Source organism: Prunus mume, linkage group LG5 (assembly GCF_029339155.1).
Source record: "Prunus mume cultivar Tortuosa linkage group LG5, ASM2933915v1, whole genome shotgun sequence".
Classification (NCBI taxonomy): Eukaryota; Viridiplantae; Streptophyta; class Magnoliopsida; order Rosales; family Rosaceae; genus Prunus; species Prunus mume.
This window is the reverse complement of record NC_142702.1, coordinates 24,451,583-24,463,705: the sequence shown is the minus strand read 5'-3', so window position 1 is coordinate 24,463,705 and position 12,123 is coordinate 24,451,583. Positions and strand designations below refer to the sequence as shown.

The following is a 12,123-nucleotide window of genomic DNA, read 5'->3' as shown; positions in this document are numbered from 1 at the left end:
CAAAAATAAGACAAATTAAATGGGGATTATGACTCTAATTCTTTGTGTATGTGTGTGTGTGAGTATGACTACATACAGTCGAGTGAGTGTGTGAATAGGGTTAAGTGATTTCTCCATCTAGAAGGGAAAGCATTATTCTTATTAAATAAAAAAATTAAGACAACCCAAATGAGCCATGTCACCCCGTTAAAGTTAAATGATCACATGGTCTATTTTTATTATTAATTTATTTAAATCACATGGTTAATAAGCTAATCAACGGTCTTAACAAGTTTCTCTAATAAGGATTTTTGTTAACAATTAGTTAAGGAGTTCTAATATTAACCATCTATTAGATATGTTGACGGATTAAATAATTTTTTAATATAACATACATACAATCCGATGGCTGCGATTAGAAGTCTTTAATAACAAACTCTTAACATATATATATATATATATTTTATACAAGCGATATTGAGAGAGGAGAATTGAACCTAAGACTTAGGGTACATAGGTAAATACTGTTAACCATTTCAGCTACAAGCTCATTTTCTTAACATAAAATCTTTAATGAAATCAAATTCTATGATAAAATGTGGGCAAACACACACTCTCAACCATAACCGAACATTTATATATAAAAGTTGCATACATTTTTATAGAGAAAAGGTTTGGATTAATAAGATTGAAGAGATCGAACAATCCTTCTCATTGTTAATTGGCTAGCAAAACAAAGCAATATTACATACATAAGTTGTTCTTGATGTTCATTGGTAAATGAATGAATGGAACTTCAAACTACAAGTTAAAACATTTGAAACACTAGATGATTAAGACTCAGAAACCAACTCACCCAAATCCAAATGAGTAAAATAGACCGGCGTGGGTTTAGTTTATTGCTCATCAACATGCTCCACCACCATTAATCAAACAATATAAAAATATTTAACTCAAAATATACAGTGACTGCACAATAATAATATCCGAATGTTCCCATAGAGAATTTATATATATATATATATATATATGCATGCATGGTGAAGGTCCAAGCGAGTCCCCCAACTTCGATTTCAGACAAATTAACCAAGACTTAATCAGATTGCAACTGAAATGTATATAGAACTAGCTTGATTATATCAATCGAATATTCTATTGATCTAATAAAACTTTGTACCATTTTTCTGCGCATGCAACTAAGAAATTAAATTTGTATAGTCCAGGTCAAATTTTCCATAAAACATCATTTCGTGGAACCCGTTGCGTATATATATCAATGCATGCAGGAAAGCCGCCTCAGCTGATGCTCATATATATATATATATATATATATATATATATATATATATATAAGCCTTTTATTTTATGAGTAATTATAGTGTGGTACTGAAATATAATTATATGATATATATATATAATTCATTATAAAAATAAAAAATTATGTCGTTTATTTATATTAAAACACGTGATCGTATTTAAGTATCATATAATAATTTATTCACTTAATGAAAATAAGTCACCCATTACGAATCAAGTTATTGGTCAAACTCCACAAATTTCTTCCTTGTTGCGGAGCTGTCGATTCTTGAACTTACAAAATAATGTAATTATTGGTTGAATTAACCTTGAAAAGGAGATCATATAATCAGATAAGTCTCAATCTTGACCTTGTGAAGTTTGTGGCCGCCATCTCCTTTCTTGTTCTTCTTCTTAATGTATTAATTGGCAAAATGAGACATGAATGCCTTTCTTTGTACGTCATTTATAATACTATGGTAAAATTTTGGATAGAATTTCCGTCAGCAATGATGATTATAACAAAACCAAGTTTTAGTTTATAGTGTTATAATAAGATGGATAAATTCAAAATATTTATATTAATATTCACAATATTCCAATGTAGTTTCCAAGCTGCCGAAAAAATAAATAAATAAATTGTAGTTTCCAAGATTTGCATAGGGTTTCAGAAGGGGCCAGCAAGCTAGATACGAGCTTTACTATTTCTAACTATGGGATTGCTTCAGGCATTTGGACCTTTGTTTTTAACAAGCCCCCTTTCCCTTTGGAAAACTACATTGGAAATATGGCGAGATACATATAGGCAGATTATGATTAACTTCTTTTAAAAGAAACAGACCATACAAAACTAGATTTTATATGTTCGATATATCACCTAATTGTTGGGATACCGACTAATTAGTATCATTGTTGAGTTAGAAAGATTGGGTTAAGGCATTCTTCTCTTGCTGAATTCTCCATGATTTTAGTGAAACTAATTATGTGGCTCATACATTTGAGTGACAAACTTATTCAAAACCAATAAAACAAGGCTGCTCTTTGTTAACTGGCATAACTCACATCTGTAATATATATATATATATATATATTTTTTATCAAAGAAGATGAATGATTTAAAATTAGAATATTTTTCAACAATTTTTTGTTTTTTGATTTGTTTTGTTTTTTGTTTTTAAATACAAGTGATATTGGGGGATTGAACCTATGATCTCAAGTGCATGAGTAAATGTTTTTTCTTTTGTGAAAAAAAAGTTTAGAGAGCGGGGAGGCTACCCTATTCCAAAATCATGGCATACCAATGCCTCTTTGAAGATTTATAGATGAGCTCTTAGCCCATTTTTAGGTTTTTACAGATTATCCATCAAAAGAGATTATTGGCAGTAGGACTCGAACCTAGGCCATGATAGTGAAGAAAACGATCTTTACGAACTCAATCAACTCTCGTTGATCATAAATAAATACATTTAACCACTTAAAAAAATACATTAAGCTTTTAAATGTGAACATTATAATAAGGGGACGGTCGATGTCATGTCGAAATCTAAACTAAAAGAATCTCGCATATATATTTTTTGATGAAGAAAGAGAATCTCACATATTAATTTTTGCACAAAAATACTAATAAGGTACAGTCCAATCCTTATCATCCTTAAAATATAAAATTAAAATTAAAATAAAGGGGGACAGTCCAAAAATTATGATAAATCAAACAAAATAGTATTTACCGGTAACGAATCTGCTGTCCCTCCATGTCTCCCCAATAGTTTGTTGACATATTTCATTCAACTTAACTTAATACACGCGTTCAGACCAAAAAAAAAAAAAAACTTAATACACGCGAGTCTTCTTCACCCTCCAATTTGGGGCCTCCTCTCCTCTTTCCCTTCCAACACCCAAATCAAGTATGGGTTTTCTCTGGGACAAGACCCCAACAAAGTGTACGCAAATGCCCTATGCAAAGGGGACCTTGCACTCAAAGATTGCCAAACCTATTTCAACGACTCTGTTTCCATTCTCTTGCAATGCAGAATTGCACGAATCAGAAGGGAAGCAATCATAAGGGCACAGCGCTGTACGATACCATACTCGAACATCTCAATTTTCGGTGTCGATGAAGATGAGCCTGTTAAGTTTGTGCTGAGCGTTTTGGTTTTTTTTCTAAAGAAAATTGCCAAATAAAAAAAGTTGAAACTCTGTTAAGTAAGATGACATGTGTCAACAAATTATTGGGGGATATGAGGGGACACACAATTTGGGGACAGCGGATCCGTTCCCAGTTTGCTCTGCGCCCTTTGAAGTCTTGAACTCGAAAGGAAGGAGGACCAAGCAACCCGCGATATGCGGCCCAGGATTCCTCTAAAGTATGAATCTTGATTCTGGGCTCGACTGCTTCTGTCCGTATCGGGTCATGGTGGGTCCCGCATCCCTCTTTCCATTTCCAAGTTTCCATGGGCAGTCTTCGCCTCTCCTCAAACCTCCACCACCACCAACCATGGCCCATTCAATACCAACCCACCACAACGTATGCCTCTCTCTCTCTCATCTCTTCTATTTATAAAGCTATAAATAACCCAACAAGCTTCACACGTCTCAGCTGCTTCCTCTGATTCTGAGGTTCGCTTCTCACTTTTCTTATCCTTTTTTTCCTTTTTGTTCTGTCCGCAAGTTTTATGCTTTTCAGTGTGGGACTTTGAAATATTTTATATGATTATGGATTAAGATTTGACATTTTGTTTGTTTCCAGTAATTTCAGCTGGTAGCTGTATGTAGTTTATCTTCTGTTTCAGTCTAATAGCTAATTCTGTAGCATAGTGATGGAAGTGCCGAAGTGAATATATTGATACTTGGTTGAGGAACTGAGTGAACCCATTTCCTCATTTAAAACATAGTTAGTATCAGCATGTATCTTCTGTAGGCCCTGCACCTCAGAAGTTTATATGTAAGGTAAATTTAGCCCACGCTATGTCTGTCCCTGCTCAAAAGTTCCTGTTTTGTATTGTTCTATTGCAGTGCAAAGTCTAGAACTAACCCATTACTGATTATAGTAAACACATGTGGATGTCTTTGTTGCAAAAATCTAACCATAGTTAATATATATTACACAGAACACACGTTGACTGAAGTGGTAATGCTATTGCATACTTAAGGGTGGTGAGTTATGTGGTCATGCTGGAATGACCACATTAGTAAATTCATATAGGTGTATAGAAAGAGACTTAAATACCATATTGCTTTGCATGGCATATTGAACTGTAGGTGGCACATCTAACTGTGTACATTTCTGTGCTGCAGAAGCTCTGTTTTGGGCGCTTGTGTACAACTTTTGACAATCTCTATCATAAGTAACAAAAATGAATTTCACTTTGTGTTCGTCTTCTTCTGAGCTCAGATATCCTTTTGTTGAGGGGTTACCGTGCACAAACAAGAATATGCTAGAGTCTGAACTTTATGTGAAAGTTGATAATTTCAATAACAAGGACAAAAATCGAGCATCTAATCATGATGCTAGAAAGCTGGTGATGTCTAGCAATTTGATGCCTCAGCCTTTAAAAGGATCCTATGCGGGAAAGAAACACCTGCAGGAACCTGGTCAGAAGCTGGAATTTGTGAGGACATTGTTGATTGACAACTATGACAGCTACACATACAACATATACCAGGAGCTGTCTGTCATTAATGGGTGTACGCTTTTCTCTTCCTCCCCCTCTATCTCCTCCATGTATGCCACTCATTATTTCCCAGGGCTATAATGTTTTCTTCATCTATAACCTGCTAAGGAATAACAAAATGTAATGTCTGCGTACTGAAGTGTTGGCCGATTATCCCCTGGTGAAGTACACTTAAAAGTATTAAAGCATGTGATTCATGCTACCAATATAGCCATAAGGACAACTGGACATTGCTTCTTATATGGGAAAATTTCTGCCTTGGCTAGATAAAGTGGTATATTTCTTCATGAAACCATATTGATAGATAAATAGGGCTGGGCCATAAGAGAGCAATAGAGTTGACTGACGGTTTATACAGATGTGTTTTATTGAAAATTTAATTTTGACTTGATTCTGACATTTTAGTTTCTGATTGTGCCAGTGCCTCCTGTGGTGGTGCGAAATGATGAATTGACGTGGAAAGACATCTGCTATTACTTGTATGAAGAAAATGCATTTGATAATGTTGTTATATCACCTGGACCTGGTTCCCCAACATGCCCAGCAGACATAGGTGAGAGGGAGAAAAATGAATTTATCTTTTCTGTTCTAGTTCCATCCTTATCATCACGATATACAGCAGAAAGAAGTATTGACTAGAAGTAGAGTTGAGATATTTAAGCCACCATCTTCTTTTTGCATTACTTGTTACTTCTAATTGCATCTCGGCCAAAAATAGATATATGAAGTCTTATTTAGATAGCCTTTATTCTGCAGAGCTAATAAGATAGGCCACTCTCAAGAGTTTTCAACCTTTTGGATTCTGTACAAGCACACACATTTTTGTTCTCTTGAGTGGTTTACTCTGGTATTCTTATAGATGACTTCCATTGCATTCTGTTGCCGTTTTTGAATGAAGTTTTACCTGGAAAAAAAAAATAGCTCTCTAGACTAGTGTTTGCAGCCCTTTTTTGCTATCTGCTTTAGGTGTTAAAGTTTATTTTGATAATTTCATTTGGAAACTATTTGAATCTGTCAGGAATATGTCTTCAGGTGCTGCTTGACTGCTGGGATATCCCTATTTTGGGTGTTTGTCTTGGACATCAGGTATTTTGCTTTACACCTTTTTTCTCTTCTGATGTAGCCTAGATGCTTAAGTTAAAATTCCCTAGTTACATTCATAATGATATTTTTAGGGAGAATTACTGACTACCCTTAAAATGGTATATACAGGCAGTGGTTTTGACACATTGTTCTAAGAATCTTATATACAAAGTTCCATGCCAAAAAGAAGAATATACGTACTACATACGTGAATACACACACGCACAATATGCTTAATATAAATAAATACAAGTGTTTTTTTTGGCTTGTTCTGGTGCAGCATGTAGACAGTTGTATTTATAGATTTATATCTGCATATATGAATCTTTGCATTATGTAGTGTATTTCACATAAACAGCATGTAATCTTGGTCTTAATAAGCAGGTGATATTAGAATGCATAGCCTCTCTCATCAAGAATGATAGTTCTCTTAATGTGACTTGGTTTTCACCCTTCTCCTGGATGACTTTGATGAAACAGGCTTTAGCTTATGTGCACGGTGCTAAAGTTGTCCATGCATCTGAACCAGTCCATGGACGGTTGAGGTATAGTTGTATATTATAACAAGATTTGGTTTTCATGGGTGTTTATTTTCTCTACTAATTTTATAATTATTAATGTGATATATGCTTTACAATTAAAAGGATTTTGGATTGAAGCTTTGCTATTGTGATTGTTTGGTTTCCCCATAAGTTCTTCTATTAACTTTATACTCTCCTTTTTTCCTCAATACAGCGAAATTGAGCACAATGGGTGCAGACTTTTCAATGACATCCCTTCTGGCCACAACTCAGGATTCAAGGTCAGTCTTCTCTTAAAGTTTGAAGTTGAAATTTATGCTTGTAACAAAAGAATAATAAGAAACTTAGTTGTCTTATACTGAAATCTCTTTGGTTTATTGCAACCTTTGTAATTCGTTTTACCATACCATGGAAGGGTTATCCTTGGAAGATGTCAAATATATCAAGGAATCTCTATGACACTGATCAGTTTCTCTGAATTTTCATATCTTGCTAAAGTTATTCACATCCTAGAAAAAATAAAAATAAAAGAACATTGCCAGTGTCTAGTTCACTTTCAGTTTGCTTCTAAACAATAGGCGATTGAGATTCTGACTTTTCATGTAGAAATTATATTCTGTATATTATGACAGTAAAAACTCTACTTGTGGGACGAAAATGTGATGGTAATTAACTTGTAAATGGGCAATGATTTTTAAAATTTATTAATATTATAATTTTCATGGGAACTTGAGATTGCAATCATTTACTTGAATAATGATTAATATTATCTAAGTCACATACTTGCAAGATCTGATCTTTTTATGTAGAACCGAAGTTGGTCATTCTTGAAATTTCAAATAGTATATCTACACTTGCTACAAAAAAGAAAAAGAAAAAATTTAATATTACAGAAGGTCAAAGATGATTTCTTGGAACTTTAATGTTTTAATTTGGTTTTGCAGCAAGTGCATGCTGCACCTACCATGGACCTTTAGGGTGATTCTGATAGTTATTCTTAACCATGGACTATACCTAATTGCAGGTGGTGCGGTACCATTCACTTGTTGTAAATGTTGAATCACTCCCAGATGAACTCATTCCTATAGCATGGACTTCCTCCGTGGATGCACTTTCTTTTATTGAAACCCACAAGTGTGATGTTCCCTCAGAGTTTGCTGCTGGATCTTTTTCAAGAAAAGTGAAAAATGGAAGTTATTCGCCGTTCAGCCATTCTGGCAAACTGCAGAGCGAAAAGGTTCTCATGGGCATTATGCATTCTACCAGGCCTCATTATGGTTTGCAGGTGTGTTGCATGTTCATTGCATTTGTGATTGTTGGGCTCTGGTTTCCAGTGCAATACCCTCTTGACTTTATGTGTTGAGCCTTACAGTTCCATCCAGAGAGTATTGCAACCTGTCATGGAAGGCAGATATTCAAGAATTTCAGAGAGATCACAGAGGAGTACTGGCTGAGTTCGAGGGCATCATTCCTCCAAGAACGGAATTTTGATTATACAGGTAAACTGGGGCTCTTTTCTAGAATTACCTGTTCATCATTCTTCTTCCTTGTAGTTCTATATATTTTACAACTATTATCATTTTCTCTGAATAAACTGCCTCTAATTTCAACTGACCAATAAACCTCTTTTAGCATGTGCAGATTCCCCATGTTAGTCGACTGTTCACAGAAGTTCCTAGACATAGGCATCTGGTAAATAATGCAAATGGTCAACTATATAGGAAGGCTTCAAGAAGTAACTTATTAGAGAACAGTGAAGGTAACAGAAGTTGTTCTGGTATGGTCGATATGGTTAACCTTTTGCATCCAAGCAATGGTGTAAAATATCTGAAGCTCAAATGGAAGAGATTTAAGAACTTGGCTGGTCAGGTTGGTGGAGCAAAAAATATATTTTGTGAACTTTATGGACATCATAAAGCTGAAAACACCTTTTGGTTGGACAGTTCATCAATAGAAAAGGTTTGTTGATTGTTCAGTGATTTCTCTTTCCAATTAAACAACTCAATATTACTTCTTCTACTTTCTTATGTGGCGTTGGATTTTACATTTTAATTGCCATGCATATGCCCATCTTAAGATTGATAATTTTTCCCCATCTCGTTTTATAAGTTGTTTGGTAAGTTTCACTTGCTTCTGATTGCTAGTTACAACTCTTAGCATGAGTTTTCCTTCTCTCATAGTTCTTGGTGAAGGTTTTAGTTGAAACATTTGGCATTATCATAGTCTTTACTTTTATGGTGCTTATTTTCTTTGTTTTCTTGAATGTTCAGAGAAGAGCACGCTTTTCATTTATGGGAGGAAAAGGTGGAACTCTTTGGAAGCAATTGACCTTTAAATTGTCTGATAGAAGGTTTGACTGAACAGTGATTTGGGAAAATTTTAGCATCAAATTTGTAGTTTTGTATGAATATTTGTTTAACCGAGGCTTCAAGTTTGAACATATAAGTATCATCAGATAACTAGCTTGTCATTCATAATGTTTTCTTATAAAACTAATCATAATTTTTTTAGAATAAAGCTTTTGTGAGTATTTCTAAGTTATATATACTGCATTTTTCAGCGATATGACTTTGAAAGGCAGAGGTTTTCTATCTGTTGAGGATGCTCATGGCTCTACCAAAAGCACCATTTTGGAAGAAGGTTTTCTTGACTTTCTGAAAAAGGTATTAGTGAAATTACAGGTTGTGTTGTAATCTTCTTGTATGTGCGACGATAGCTTCTCAAATGCCCTTATCTCCTTTTATTTCTGTTCTTGATATATTTGGGCTTCTATGTTTTTACATGTGTTATACTTAATATAGAGATCATCTCAATGGCCATAATGTCAGAATAAACTTTCTTCTGTTCGTTTGGAAATAATTATGTTTGTGATTATATTACTATGTTCAGTCTTCCAGCTTGAAGTGATATTTGCTGCTTGATCTGTGTCTCAGGAGCTCCTGTCGTTTTGTTATGATGAAAAGGATTATGAAGGACTTCCATTTGACTTTCATGGTGGATATATTGGCTACATGGGGTATGCAGTTAAGTTTATTTGAATGTAACATTCTTGGACAATCTTTTCCTTCTTATCCACTACTCCTCAGTGTATGGATTCAGTTTTGTTAATTTAGCTTGTGGAAAATCAGTTTCTCAGAAAGTTGGTCTCTTGTAAAAGCATGATTGGTGCCGTCAAACTCTACCAAGGTTTCATTAAGGCATAGAGCGTGGATCATTCCCTAAATAAGTTTTATACTCTGTCAAAAATTTAAAAAGAAAAGTTGGAGCTGATGCTTCAGTAGTAAAGGACTGTCATCTCCCAATATGGGATACTTGACCCTGAAGATAATGGACTGTCACCCCAATATGGATTGATTGACTCTGAAGATAATCAATTGAATAGTAGACATCTCTTTACTTTTTAGCTATCCTGATTCCTGATTGCTGTTCCGTCATAAGAAGTCATCATCACTCTCCCTTCGGTTTCTGCTTTTTCATATTTATATGCTTGGATTGAATGTCTGTCACTAGCCAAAAATAGTTCTTCTTCTTCTTATATGTGTCTTAAGTTAGCTGAGCGTTCACTGATTTCATGTAATGCAGATATAGCCTTAAAGTTGAATGTGGAGCATTATCTAATCGCCACAAATCCGGGACTCCAGATGCTTGCTTTTTCTTTGCTGATAATCTTGTAGTTATTGATCACTCCTCCAACGATGTTTATGTACTGTCTATAGACGAAGGATGCACAAGTAAGACACCATGGTTGGATGATACAGTACAGAAGCTTCTCAGCTTAAAAACTTCTGCTACTAAGGAGGGAGAGGAGCCAAATTTACAGGCTTTAACATCTTCGCAATGTCAAGCAAGTTTCCTTGCTGATAAATCAAGGGAGGAGTATATAAAAGATGTTGACAAGTGTATGGAATACATTAAAGATGGTGAAAGCTATGAATTATGTCTCACAACTCAGATGAGAAAAAAAATCGGGGAAATGGACTCATTGGGACTTTACCTTCACCTTAGAGAGAAAAACCCAGCACCATATGCTGCCTGGCTTAATTTTTCAACGGAAAACCTATGCATCTGCTGTTCTTCACCAGAGCGGTTTCTACGGTTGGATAGAAATGGTATACTGGAAGCAAAGCCCATTAAGGGTACTGTAGCTCGCGGTGCAACACTGGAGGAAGATGAACAACACAAACTACAGCTACAATACAGGTAAAATGAATCTCCTGTCTTTTTTTTTACAGGAGATTAAAACCATTATAGCATATTTTTCCCTCTGATGTAAACATGTTACTATAAATGACAATTTGGTCAAGTGAAAGAGCTGTTATCAGGATCTTAGTTTTCTTGTATTGGCTAAATTTATTCTGACTCTGAGCACTCTGCTATCTCTCTATAGTGAAAAGGATCAAGCTGAAAATCTGATGATTGTTGATCTTCTAAGAAATGACCTTGGTCGTGTATGTGAGCCTGGCTCTGTTCATGTGCCCCGTCTTATGGATGTGGAATCATATGCTACTGTCCATACTATGGTGAGCACAATTCGTGGGAAGAAGCGTTTGGATGTAACTGCAGTTGACTGTGTGAGAGCAGCATTTCCAGGTGGTTCAATGACAGGTGCACCGAAACTGAGATCTATGGAACTTCTTGATTCAATTGAAAACAGTTCACGAGGAATTTACTCCGGCTCCATTGGGTTCTTCTCATACAACCAGACGTTTGATCTGAATATAGTTATTAGAACTGTTGTTATACATGAGGGTGAAGCTTCAATAGGAGCAGGAGGAGCCATTATTGCTTTATCAAATCCTGAAGATGAGTACGACGAAATGGTTTTGAAAACACAGGCTCCAGCAAAAGCTGTCATGGAGTTTCTGTAGGAAGGGATTGACATATTTTGCACTCTATTTTCACATTTTTTCCCATTGTGATGATTATTTGTAGTGTCAAAGAAGAAACTCATACAGGCCCTGTGGAAAACAGCAGGCAATATATATATAGCTTTGGTTTTAGTTACCATTGAATTCATGATTCATTTGTGAAAACAATGAAAGGATGTTTCTTAATTATAATCTCATTCCAATTTGACTTCTTGGCAGACTGGTACTGATATTAATCTTTATGCAACTCCATGGCAAAGTCAAAACATACTAGAGGAATGTCTGATTCCGCCTAACCACACCTCACATTTCACCCCGACCGCCACCTACCTTTTGAACCAGCCCAGGTACCAGACAAAAGAAGATAAATAATCAAGCAAAAAATATAAAAATAAACAAATAGAAAAGACAGAAGGCCTCAGAGAGATATTTTGAGTAATGAGTATTTTGTGTCAATCTTTATAATCATGTGGCTAGTTTTAGTTTATATATTATTCAAGGAACGCTTAGACCAGTCCTTCAAATATGAGTAGGTGATTCTCAACTATTAATGCATAGGGAGCTCTCAACGATCAATGCTTAGCAATCGTCCATGTGGGCAGTACCAAAAAATACACCATGAGCAATGGATATGATATATGAAACTCATGACAGACATAGAGGGAATGTGATGTGTCTGTCTGTAGGCTGAATTTGAATTAAAAT

At 35.2% G+C, this 12,123-nt stretch overlaps 1 protein-coding gene across 1 annotated transcript; it reads left to right on the top strand.

Moving 5' to 3' along the window:
- Positions 1–3,134: 3,134 nt before the first annotated feature.
- EMB1997 (para-aminobenzoate (PABA) synthase family protein) lies at positions 3,135–11,630 on the top strand. Its single transcript, XM_089052974.1, has 14 exons — positions 3,135–3,891; positions 4,570–4,959; positions 5,368–5,499; positions 5,965–6,032; positions 6,510–6,574; positions 6,765–6,831; positions 7,575–7,835; positions 7,923–8,055; positions 8,187–8,509; positions 8,821–8,900; positions 9,111–9,213; positions 9,484–9,566; positions 10,133–10,750; positions 10,938–11,630. The coding sequence occupies exons 2-14, from the start codon at positions 4,629–4,631 to the stop codon at positions 11,416–11,418; spliced, it is 2,745 nt and encodes a 914-aa protein (XP_088909100.1). The 5' UTR covers positions 3,135–3,891; positions 4,570–4,628; the 3' UTR covers positions 11,419–11,630.
- Positions 11,631–12,123: the final 493 nt, after the last annotated feature.